At 35.7% G+C, this 12625-nt stretch overlaps 1 protein-coding gene across 50 annotated transcripts in view; it reads left to right on the forward strand.

Annotated features, from left to right (window-relative positions):
- The window catches only part of LRCH3 (leucine rich repeats and calponin homology domain containing 3), a 105922-nt gene that overhangs the window by 32170 nt on the left and 61127 nt on the right, over window positions 1–12625 (forward strand). For 40 of the 50 annotated variants that reach the window (XM_035278642.3, XM_054247241.2, XM_078354883.1 and 37 more), the window contains exons 2-4: window positions 4597–4741; window positions 6501–6627; window positions 9462–9567. In XM_035278642.3, coding sequence (XP_035134533.1) covers window positions 6619–6627; window positions 9462–9567 — 115 coding nt within the window. In that variant the 5' untranslated portion in view covers window positions 4597–4741; window positions 6501–6618. The remainder of the gene's footprint in view (window positions 1–4596; window positions 4742–6500; window positions 6628–9461; window positions 9568–12625) is intronic. The other 10 variants (XM_078354881.1, XM_078354888.1, XM_078354886.1 and 7 more) reach the window with 1 other exon arrangement.

The raw sequence follows: 12625 nt of genomic DNA on the forward strand, positions 1-12625 counted from the left end.
CTTTTGTTTTCTTCTTCTTCTTTTTTTTTTTTTTTTTAATAGATGAAGTCTCGTTCTGTTGCCCAGGTTGGAGTGCAGTGATGTGATATTCATTCACTGCAACCTCCACCTCCTGGGTTCAAGTGATTCTCTCTCCTTGGCCTTCCTCGTAGCTGGGATTAGGTGTGAGCCACCACACCCAGCTAATTTTTGTATTTTTAGTAGAGATGGGGTTTCACCATGTTGGTCAGGCTGGTCTTGAACACCTTGAGGTAGGGTGATTTGCCTACCTCAGCCTCCAAAATTTGCAGGGGTTACAGGTGTAAGCCACTAGCCTGGCCTATCACCTTAATTTTTCTTACCTTATTTGAGATTGAGGAGGATAGAGGTAGAAGAGACTTAGATCTGGTGGGTCAGAGGAAGTAATCTCAGACACCTTCAGTATAAAAGTCAGACAGTGGTCTGAAGAGAAAGAAGATTGCTTGAGGCAACTCTAGGAAGAGTCTAGAATGGTAATTGCAGTAATCTGACTACATCCAAAAGAAAGGGCAAAATGGAGCCGACTTCTCTGAGAGCAAACAAAGATTTTGTTGAGCGAAACATTGAAACATTGCTTAGGTATTTGTAATTATCTTATTTTAAAAATATTTAAGTTATAAACCATTTAAATCATTAACAAGCTGTTGTATTATAAGAAATTTTGCATTTTTAAGGGTTTTTCTTTTCTCTTTTTCTCTTAGCCACCATATGAGAAGTAAGCAGTATCATATCAGTAAAATAATTATATTCTTTTTCTGGACCTTGTGACCTTCACAGCCTCAAACAGAAGAAGACAGAAAGTTAAATTAGCTGGGAAAAATGCCATTTAAGTTAATAAATGCTTCCCACAATCTGTTTTCATGTTTAAGAATTCACATTATTTGTGCTACGGAACTAAACATAATGACAAAGAAACATCAACATGCAGGCAGTGTGCTTTGTTACATTTTTTTTAACAAAATATAAGTTATGAGATTTTTAGAGAGAAAAATACCAATTCACTAATGTTAATTTTCCGTTTGATGACATATACTTTCTTGTTCTGAATTTAAGATGCACACGTTAGAAAGCTAATAGTTTGATGGCTATTTTCATGTAAGAGGAAAAAGTAAAAAATACTCTGTAGATTTCCACAAATGTTAAAAATTTTTAATTTGTTCAGTTGTTTCTGGTGTTATAGAACAATAGAGTTGATGCCTTAGAACAATTGTATTACTGAAACACTAATTATTTTTAGATAAATACATTTCACGGTTCATTTAGCTCTCCAGGATGTTCTGTTACACCAGAATCACTTTAGAAAAACAATGTTTTCATTTTGATAGCATAGGTATATATATGCTGTACAAAGGTATAGCTATCAATAAAAAGAATTTTGGTATCATAAAAATGACCCATGAAACACCTGGCGTAAGTTACCTAAAGGTTTCTATTTTAAAATTGCAAAACTCCTTTTAGGTGAAAAAATAGTGTTTTTAAAAAGATATAACAAATATATATTGAGTTTCCATGAAGTGCCAGGCTTTATTTAGCAAAGTAATATCCTAATTCACTGGGTGCCTGATGTCAAACTGTTACCAAATCCGTCACAGTAAAGGGTTCTGAAACTCTAAAACCTTCAATACAGCACTCCTTTATTCTGCCCACCATGCGCTTTTAGGTGTTGCAAGATAAGGCAGCAGACATCACTGACAAAATATGAAGTATTTTTGTGATACTTACTCTATTGTGATACTTAAGATATTTTTGTGATACTTAAGTTCATTCTAAAATTTATAGGGAAATGCAAAAAATCTAGAAAGCCAAGACACAATTTATTAAGAACTACAATGAGGTAGTACTGCTTGATTTACTAGCCATCAAAAATTACTATAAAACTGTAGTAATAAAGATTGTTTAGTACTGACATAAGGATGGATAAATAGAGCAATAAAACCAATTAGAGAGCTCCTAAACAGGCTGGTGCAAATATAGGCACTGATATACAGCAAAGGTGTAACAGGGAAGTAGTGTGGAAAAAAGATGCTCTTTTAAATGACTATCACTGGCACAACTGGGTATCTTGTGGAAAACAGGGAAATTGGCCTTCTACTTTACATTATAATAGAAACTTAATTCCTGATAAATTAAGTGCAGTAAAACTTTTAGAAGAGACTATCTTTATGACATTGAGGTAAAGAAACATTTATTTTAAACCACAAAACAACTAACTGTAAAGGAAATACTTAATAAAAATTTTACTCAATTAAAAGTAAAGTTTTTTTCAGCAGAATGTTGACTAATTAAAAAAAAAAAAGTAAAGGCTTTCTCTTGGTGTGTATTTGAATTCAAGTAAAGAGAAAGAAAAAAAAAGAAAAAGTAAAGGCTTTCAAAGAAGATACCATGAAGAAAAACTTAAACCACAAAGTGAAAGAAGATATTTGTACCATATATAGATGACAACGGACTCTTATTCAGAACTTATAAATATGTCCTACCTACCAAAAGGCTAGGGCATGCACTTCACAAGAAAGGAAATATAGAAGGCCAATAAAAATTAAAATTACAGTGAGATGCCACTGTACAAATATTAAAACATCTCACAATAACAAGTTTTGAAAAGGAAATGAAGAAAGCTACAGGAACTCTTTGTACACTGCTGTTAAAGTTGTAAATTGGTACAACCACTTAGGAAAACGTTTGGCATTCTCTTGTGAAGTTGAAGAATCATATGTTATTACATAGTATTTTCACTTGTAGATATATATCTAGATCAGTGTGTAATTAAAATGTTCATCATAAGTAGAATGGGTTAAATAAGTTGTGGCATATTCATATAGTAATATACTATGAAGACAGTGGAAATGATGGAACTATTGCAATATGCAACTACAGGATTCAATCTCAGAAACTGAATAAAGGTCACCAAAGAATACACATACAGTATTCTCTTTTTCTTTTTCGATACTGAGTCTTACTCCATCACATAGGCTGGAGTGCAGTGGTGCGGACTCGGCTCACTGCAACTTGCGCCTCCCAGGTTCAAGCGATTTTCCTGCCTCTGCCTCCTGAGTAGCTGGGATTAACAGGCGCCTGCTACCATGCCTGGATAATTTTTGTGTTTTTAGTGGAGATGGTGTTTCGCCTTGTTGGCCAGGCTGGTCTCGAACTCCTGACCTCAAGTAATCCACCTGGCTTCCCAGAGTGCAGGGATTACAGGCGTGAGCCACTGCGCCTGATCTGAGGCATGTAATTTCTGATTGTCTTTTTTTAAAGATAACAACCATTGATGTTCAATTCTAGATCCATTAATTCATAGGGGTGTCAAAATTGTGATATTCTATCATACTTTTTTATTCATACCTAGAATACTTTTATAGAGAGATGCTCCCATCCATTGTTTACTCAGTGATACTTTTTAAAATGTATTATTATTATAATTATTTTGAGACGGTATCTTGCTCTGTCACCCAGGCTGGAGTGCAGTGGCATGATCTCGGCTCACTGCAACCTCTGCCTTCCAGGTTCAAGCAATTCTCCTGCCTCAGTCTCCAGAGTAGCTGGGATTACAGCCGCCTGCCACCATGCCCAGCTAATTTTTTGTATTTTTAGTAAAGACAGAGTTTCACCATGTTGGCCAAGCTGGTCTTGAACTTCTGACCTCATGTCCACCTGCCTCGGCCTCCCAAAGTGCTGGGGTTACAGGTGTGAGCCACCGTGCCTGGCGGTTACAATGATACTTTTATATAGGGAAGGTAGGATAAATGTTTGATTTTTTCCTTCAGTTGTATTAGTTTGTTTTCATGCTGCAGATAAAAACATACCTGAAACTAGGAACAAAAAGAGGTTTAATTGGACTTACAGTTCTACATGGCTGGGGATGCCTCAGAATCATGCGGAAAGGAAAAGGCACTTACACAGCAGCAGCAAGAGAAAATGAGGAGGAAGCAAAAGTGGAAACCCCTGATAAACCCATAACATCTTGTGGACTTATTCACTATCACGAGAATAACACGGGAAAGACCGACCTCCATGGTTCAGTTACCTCCCCACTGGGTCCCTCTCACAGCGTGTGGGAATTCTGACAGTTCAAGTTGAGATTTGGATGGGGACACAGCAAAACTGTATCATCAGTGTACAAGATAATGCAGTAGTTCTCTGTCATCTTTTTTGGGTGTGTGTCATAAGCTCATGTAGTTCAATATATGTGATAAATTTCAGTGTATTGCAGTCATCTTTATCAAAGCTCAGATTGCCTCATCGTTGGCCATTGGGAGCAAAGATGGTTCCTGAGTGCTTTTGACCTGACCTTGATCATCCTTGATAAATAAAGGGACAGTATTTTTTGCTTTGCTTTTCAGAAACCTCAGCATGTTTTCTGTGCCTTTAGGAAGGTGGACTTTAGGGATCTATTTGTTTTAGGACATTTGAAACTGACCGATATGATATTTGATATAATTTGTAAGCAGATATGCCTTAGAAGTTGTATTACTTTTAAAGAGTAATCGTTTTATTTTTTAGCATATGTGGAAAATCAAAACATTTCAAGAAAATAAGTTCCAAGGACTGATTTTAAACCTAATTTAATGTTTCTTTTAGACTTGTCACGAAATCGTCTTTCAGAAATTCCTATAGAAGCATGTCACTTTGTTTCTCTTGAAAATCTCAACTTGTACCAAAATTGTATTCGGTATATTCCAGAGGCAATTCTAAACCTACAAGCTCTAACATTCTTAAATATTAGGTAAGACTATTGTTTTCTTATTTTAAATTTCTGATTTTATGTGATCTTTTCAATTTTCCCCTCTCACTAAAATATTTAACCTATGTATATGCTATCTAATCATATCAAGAGTTTCTATATGTGCTCTTAGGATATATTAACAATATTTCCTGTGTCCCTCCAGTTTCTTTCTTTTTGGCTTTGCAATACAGATGCTCCCTGACTTAAAGTGGGGTTGCATCTCAGCAAACCCTCTAAGTTGAAAATGCATTTTCCACATAATCCATCAAATATTATAGCCTAGCCCAGCCTACTTTAAATGTGCCCAAAACACTAATATTAGGCTACAGCTGGGCAAAATCATCTAACACAAGGCCTATTTTACAGTAAAGTATTCCATAGCTCATATAATTTATTAGATACTGTACTAAAGTATGGTTTCTCCTGAGTGTGTATTGCTTTCTCACCACCATGAAGCCATTGTAAGTCAGCAGTTGTTAGTTGGAGATGCCGGTAATTAACAGATCTTACTAGCCATTTGCCTAATGGGCTCACAGCAGTCTTGTAGCAGTGCTTCTCCGATTATGCTTTCTAATTTGCGTCATCAAATAAGAATAGTAGATCTGAAATTACTTTGTTTCTTGTGACCATATTTGCATATTAAGTTCTGAATATATAAATGCATTTATTCATCTTGTCTACTCCATTTTCACATCTTAAAATAACTCTTGTTGTTTTATTTCACTATAAAATTTGCAAATGTTCATTGAAGATAATGTGTAGATGTGGAAAAGTATAAAGGAAATTCATCAAAATGTATTTGAATTTTATAAGTGATCTTTTCCTTCTTTTTTCCCAGGCTATTAGTCAAATTTTTAAATGAGTTTTCCTCTTGACATGAAACATTTTTTAAAACTTTTGTACGTAATTATTTGTTGTACAGCTTACATACTATTGAAAATATATTTTCCTCTGGGATCTTTAGTTTCTTCTAGTTTTTCACCATGATAAAAATAGTATTAGTAGAGAATTTTGTATGTAAATGTTTACTTTTTCCTTAAGATAGATGTCTGGAATTGTAATTGGACTAAAAAGTTTTAAAGGCTCATGATCTCAGTAAAAGATCTTAGAAATGGAGAGGTCCTAAGGATTAAGAGGTTAAATCTACATACATAAAAATCTAATTTATTTTTGTCTTGATAGATGTGTTTTATTATTTTACTTTTAGTTCTGGTTTGCATGTTTTTGTATAAGTAAAAATTATTTACCTGTAATTTAGTTGGTATGATCTGTGAAATCACAACTTACTGCTTTTTTCCCATAGAGCTATATTTTAATCATTTATGTACATTTGATTATAATATTGTAACGATGAGGGAAGTAGATTACAAGTTTTGCTTATAACTCTTCTTCAGAAGGAAGGAGGATGATATTACCCACCTTTAGAAAAATCTTTTCCTACATAAACTTTAATAAAATTATACTGTATTTATATAGTACTTAATTATTTACAAAGGAGTTTTATTGTGCAAGAGCCCTGGAAGGTAAGTAGGGAGATATTTAAGATCCTTCAGTTTACAGATGAGGAACCTTTGTAAGATGCAGATTAAATTCAGCCACAGAGCTGACCACCAATAAAATGAAGCCTAGAACTCCAGTACCCTGTTTATTTCTTGCAGGACTCATGTTTATTATTTTACTGAGTATAGAATGAGAAAGATGGAAAACTTTTCTTCAGTGGTGGACTCTGATTCTTCTCTCTCTCTACTTATCCATTTAGTCGGAACCAACTGTCAACATTGCCGGTACACCTGTGTAATTTACCATTGAAAGTCTTAATTGCTAGTAATAACAAATTGGTGTCACTTCCAGAAGAAATTGGACACCTCAGACATTTGATGGAACTTGTAAGTTAATAATTTTTATCGTCCAACGTGTGTGTGTGTGAAACTTTGGAGAGAGAGGTGTATCCAGAGTCATACCATACTCTTTTATATGGCAGAGATTGATTATTAAGATTTTTTTTGACTGATTTTCTAGTATTGGTAATGAATTGTTTACTGAATTTTCAGTACTCAAGTAGTTGACATACAGAATTAAGAAATAACTGAAAGTACAAGCCTAATAGGCCCACACAGATGGGAAAAGTTCATTAGCATTATGTTCTAGCCAATATTAAATGATTTCTATGTCGTTAAATTTTTGAGATATGTTAATATATTTGAATTTTTCAAACTAAATTTATTTGTATCATCAATATTCTGATTTTTGATTAGTTCCTATTGGAGAGTGGCATTACAAAGGTCAGGTTTATTTTTTTGCCTTACATTATATCTTTAGAACCTATTTCCCATTCTATAAAGTAAAATATACTTCATTGCCATGTATTTCCTAAGATACTTAATTGTATCATTCTACCACTCTTTGTAAATGAAATCACTTCTGGCCGGGTGTGGTGGCTCATGCCTGTAATCCCGGCAATTTCGGAGGCCAAGGTGGGTAGATCACCTGAGATCAGGAGTTCGAGACTATCCTGGCCAACATGGTGAAACACTGTCTTAAAAATAAATAAATAGAATAAAAATGTAAAAAAATAAAATCACTTCTTGAGTATTTATCTGCAGAGCATGGGAATAACAATTTTCTCAATCACCATAATAGTATCATGAATTGATTACTAAAATTATTTTCATTTTATAGCTGAGAAGCTTGCACTCAAATAGGTTAAATAATTTGCCTAAGGTTATATAACAGAAGTAGTGTTTGAAACCAGACTACCTTAACTTGTTTTGAAGTGGTCAAATACAATTATAATTGTTCATTAGGATTTAGGGGTATGGCTACATGGAGGTTTATAAACAAATGATTATGATAAATAAAAAATTAATACATATGGAATGTAGTTGGATCATTTTTTCCAGGTAGATTAAGAGGTTACATGTGAAAATCCACAAATATATTAAAACTAGAGTCTAGATTCTAGACCACTACTTTTGGAGCCAGTTAGACTAGGAAATAAGTATCAGAATGAATGTTTATCAGCATTTCTTCAGAACTTGGGTTAAAAACATGTACTAGAAGTAAACTATAATTCAAAGTCTTATTTTCAAATCATTTAAACTTTTTGTTCTACTTACTCAGTTCTAAATACTTAAAAGACAGGTATGTGTTACAGAAGCTGCTTTTTGTTTTCTACAAAAGAGGTTAATTGAGATCCTCAGTCATATAAGGAACTTGTGGCAGAATAAGAATTAGTGCCCTGGCTGGGTGCAGTGGCTCATGCCTGTAATCCCAGCACTTTGGGAGGCTGAGGCGGGCAGATCACCTGAGGTCAGGAGTTCAAGACCAGCCTGGCCAACATGGTGAAACCCTGTCTCTACTAAAAATACAAAAATTGGCCGGGTCTGGTGGCATGCACCTGTAATCCCAGCTACTTGGGAGGCTGAGGCAGGAGAATCGCTTGAACCCAGAAGGCAGAGGTTACAGTGAGCCAAGATTATACCACTGCACTGCAGCCTGAGTGACAAAGTGAGACTCTGTCTCAAAAAAAAAAAGTGTCCCTGAAGCTCTCCATTCCCATCTGATGGTCTTTCAGCAACATCCTTATTGCCTCTTACTTTTTTTCCTCTTTATTAAGTGAAAGTAAACTGTTTTCAACATACGTATTTTCTGAGAGATTATACATTGATATTACCTTTTGGCTCAGACTCAATTTTTCTATCCTTTCAACTTTTTTTTTTTTTCTAGCTAGGATTTGAACGTATATCCTTCCAACTTCTTTTAGAACCCTTTTACTGCCTAGAGCATTGGACTAAGAAATCTAGCTTCTGGCCCGGTGCGGTGGCTCATGCCTGTAATCCTAACATTTTGGGAGGTGAAGGCAGGTTGGATCGCCTGAGGTCAGGAGTTCCAGATCAGCCTGGCCAACATGTGAAATCCCGTTTTTACTAAAAATAGAAAAATCAGCTGGGCACGGTGGCGCGTGCCTATAATCAGTCTCAGCTACTCGGAAGGCTGAGGCAGGAGAATTGCTGGAACCCGGAGGTGGAGCTTGCAGTGAGCCGAAATCAGGCGACACCAGCAAGAGTCTGTCTCAAAAAAACAAAAAAAGTCTTAGCTTCTGATTCTATTTAATGATTGGTAGGAAAAGTAAAAATAGTATTTTCTGTAAGCATATTTTGAGAAAATTAAAAAAATAATGTTTGAAGCTTATTGAAAATTTTGGCAAGCAGTCTTTTTAAATTCTTTTTGCTGTTTTTAAAAAAGAAAATAGAGACGCAGCCTTACCATGTTGCCCAGGCTGGTCTGAAACTCCTGGGCTCAAGCCGTCCACTCAGCTTGGCTTCCCAAAGTGCTGGAATTACAGGCATGAGCCTCCACACCCTTTGCTATTTATTTAGCAAGTGGTCATTACTAAATAGTAAATATATTATTTTCTTTTAGTCATATTGGAAGAATTTTAAGTTTTAATGTGGCAGCTTAGAGGTTTTGTTAACCTAGGTATCTTCCCTCTGTTACACATAATTATGGGTTTACAAATTATTTTGGCTGATCTCAGAATTATGGTATTCTGAATTTATTAATCTTGGAATCTGTAGGTAGTCTCTTTTCAGAAGCATTGAATCAAGCTATTGAGTAAGATACTGGAAGGTCTACCAAACATATCTAATTTTCTAGACATTTTAAAGCAGACAAGTTTGTAATGTTAGGATAATCTTTATTTTGTATTTTTTCAAAATAGGATGTGAGCTGCAATGAAATTCAAACTATCCCTTCCCAAATTGGTGACCTGCAGGCCTTGAGAGACCTTAATGTAAGAAGAAATCACTTAGTACATTTACCTGAAGGTAAGAAACTATGAAATAATTATTTTTTTATTATTATTATTTTAAAGCTTTCTCAGAGCAATCAAGACAAAAATGTATAAGGATTATATCCAGGCTAGGCGCTGTGGCTTATGCCTGTAATGCCAGCACTTTGGGAGGCAGAAGAGGGAGGATTGCTTGAGCCCAGGAATTCAAGACCAGCCTGGGCAACATAGGGAGTCTATCTCTACAAAAAATTAAAAAATTAGCCCAGTGGGGTGGTGCATGTTTGTAGTCCCAGCCGTTCAGGAAGCTGAGGTGGGAGGAGTCCCTGAGCCCAGGAGGTCAATCAAGGCTGCAGTGAGCTGTGGTAGCATCACTGCACTCTAGCCTGGGCACCAGAATGAGACCCTGTCCAGAAAAAAGGAGAGAGGGGAGGAGAGAGAGAGAGAGAGAGAGAGAGAGAGAGAGAGAGAGAGAGAGAATGAATGTGTGTTTGTGTTACGTCCAGTGTTTGAAATCTAATGGTTTACTTAATAGTGCTATCTGTTTGATTGTGGATTTTAAAAGCCTCTTCAATGAAAAGTTTGATAACTGTTGACCTTTGATTTTATTTTTACCTCTTGTCAACTGATGTAATCAATAATTTAGAGTAAGGTCACTGAAAATTTCAGTAAGCATGACTGTTTGGGGGAAATGTAACATGTTTGGATAAGAGGATAGTGTAGTATAATGAAAAACATTCCCACAGTTAGCACTCACTTAAAAATGAACTTTGACTTGAAGTTTACCCATCACTGGAGATGTTCAGACAGAGGCTAATGAACCATGTGGAGGTGACGTGTAGTGTGAATGTTAAATGGGGTGAGAGACCGCACTAAGAGACTAGTTATCTTAGGCTGACTACAGGCTCTGATACATGTATTTGAATGATAAAAATGATTAAACAAATTAAGTATAATTTATCAATCTCACAAATTCATGAAACAAAAAGCTAGAAAAGAAGATTAAAATGAAAACTATTATTTTATTAGATCCAGAATATATATTTCTTCTGCTATATTTCTACTCACCACCCAGCAATAATAATTACAGCTCATGGCAAGTCTTGTTTCATCTGTACTCTCATTTACTCCTCCCCCCCCCACTATTCACTAGATTAATTTGAATCAAATATGGAATTTTATTGGCAAACATTCCAGAAAAGGAATCTTCTGAAGACATTTTCATGACAGTGATTTTCTGGGTTCTTTTACAAACTATGACTTGCAGTATACAATAAATGTTTTGTTTGTTTGTTTTGAGACAGGGTCTCACTCCCATTACCCAGGCTAGAGTGAAGTGGCACAAACATGGCTTGCTGCAGCCTCGACTTCTCGGGTTTAAGTGATCCCTTCCACCTCAGCCTTCCAGGTAGCTTAGACTAGAGGCACTGGCCACCATGCCCAGTTAAATTTAGTAGAGACAGGGTTTTGTCATGTTGCCCAGGCTGGTCTTGAAGTCCTGGTCTCAAGAGATCCACCTGCCTGGGCCTCTCAGAGTGCTGGGATTACAGGTGTGAGCCACTGCGCCTGGTCACAATAAGTGTTGAATTAAGTAATGATATTTTTACTTTCCCTGTAGAATTCAAATATTTACACCAATTTGATTCGGCATAATACTTAGCTCTAACATACTAGTGGAGCTTTGACATTTTGGATTCCAAGTAAATGTGTAAGAATGTGACCTTTTCAGTCTACCTTTACATACTTACTGCAACCAAAATCTTGCATATCTTTCCTCTCACTTGGCTTGTTCAGAAACCTTCACACCCTTTATCCTCAGGGCCTTCCTTACTTGTTTCTGGTTCTGTTTGCTACCAACTCAGGAATGTAAATGAAGGCCCTCAGCAAAACCAAAATCCTTACCTCGAGGACCTTATAACCCCAAATTTCTCTCTAGTGTTATCTCTGTACTCAGGACTCACCTACTATGGTTGATCTTTAAAGACTTACTCTTATAATAATATTTATTTAGTGTGCAATCAATTAATGAAAATATTAGGGTTTTAATCAAAATGAAAATTGAGTGTTTCAGATGACAATTGAAGCTTCTTTTATCAACTAATTTATTTCTGTATCTTATTTTGATTGTAGACTGCTGACAAAACCATTTATCACACAAATTTTTTTAAAACAGTTTCTTTTATCATCTCAGCACACATATGTTGAAATGAGATGGCAGGTGAAGCTTTACTCCACATTAAATAATGTGGAAGTTAGTGTTACTTAATGGGTAATTTCTAACCTATTGCAGTTTGGTAGATATCATATCTTTTTTGTTATATTGCCATTTTGATTTAAAATTATTTTTACCAAATAAGATATTACATCAGTCAAAAAATATTAAGCTTAAAATAATTAGTAAAAAAACAAAAACAAAAAAAGAAGAAAAATAAATAGTATAATTCCCCTGCCTCAAACGTCCCTACACACCAGTTTCAATGGCCAAAAGTATGAGTATGTACCTTCATTAAACTCATTGACTCTTTTTTTTTTTTTTTTTTTTTTTTTGAGATAGGGTCTTACTCTGTCGCCCAAGCTGGAGTGCATGGCATGATCATAGCTCACTGTAACCTTGAACTCCCTGAGCTAAAGCCATCCTCCCTTCTGGCCTTCCAGGTAGCTGGGACTGCAGGCATGTGCTATAACACCCAGAAATTTTTTCATTGTTTTGCAGAGACAAGGGTCTCACCATGTTGTGTGGCTGGTCTCCTGGGCTCAGGCAATCTGCCCACCTCAGCCTCCTAAAGTGCTGGGATAACAGACATGAGTCACAGTGCCTGGACTGCTGACATGTGTGTAATTGATATGTTTTTATAGATATTGCTGGTTTGGGCGACTCTGACACCTATGTCAACTTCCTGTTGTGATAGATGAGGATTTAATTTCCTTACACTATCATCATATCATGCCATTGCTCTCCTCCTCTCATCTTCCCAGTGTAGTTTTATCACAACTTTTGATTAAATTGTTATTCAGGGTTCACATAACTATAGTTATGTAAACATTGTTTCCTGCCAATTCAAGTGATGTACTCTAATTTTATGTACTTTCTTGTA

The sequence above is a fragment of the Callithrix jacchus genome, chromosome 17, assembly GCF_049354715.1.
Source record: "Callithrix jacchus isolate 240 chromosome 17, calJac240_pri, whole genome shotgun sequence".
NCBI classification, from domain to species: Eukaryota; Metazoa; Chordata; class Mammalia; order Primates; family Cebidae; genus Callithrix; species Callithrix jacchus.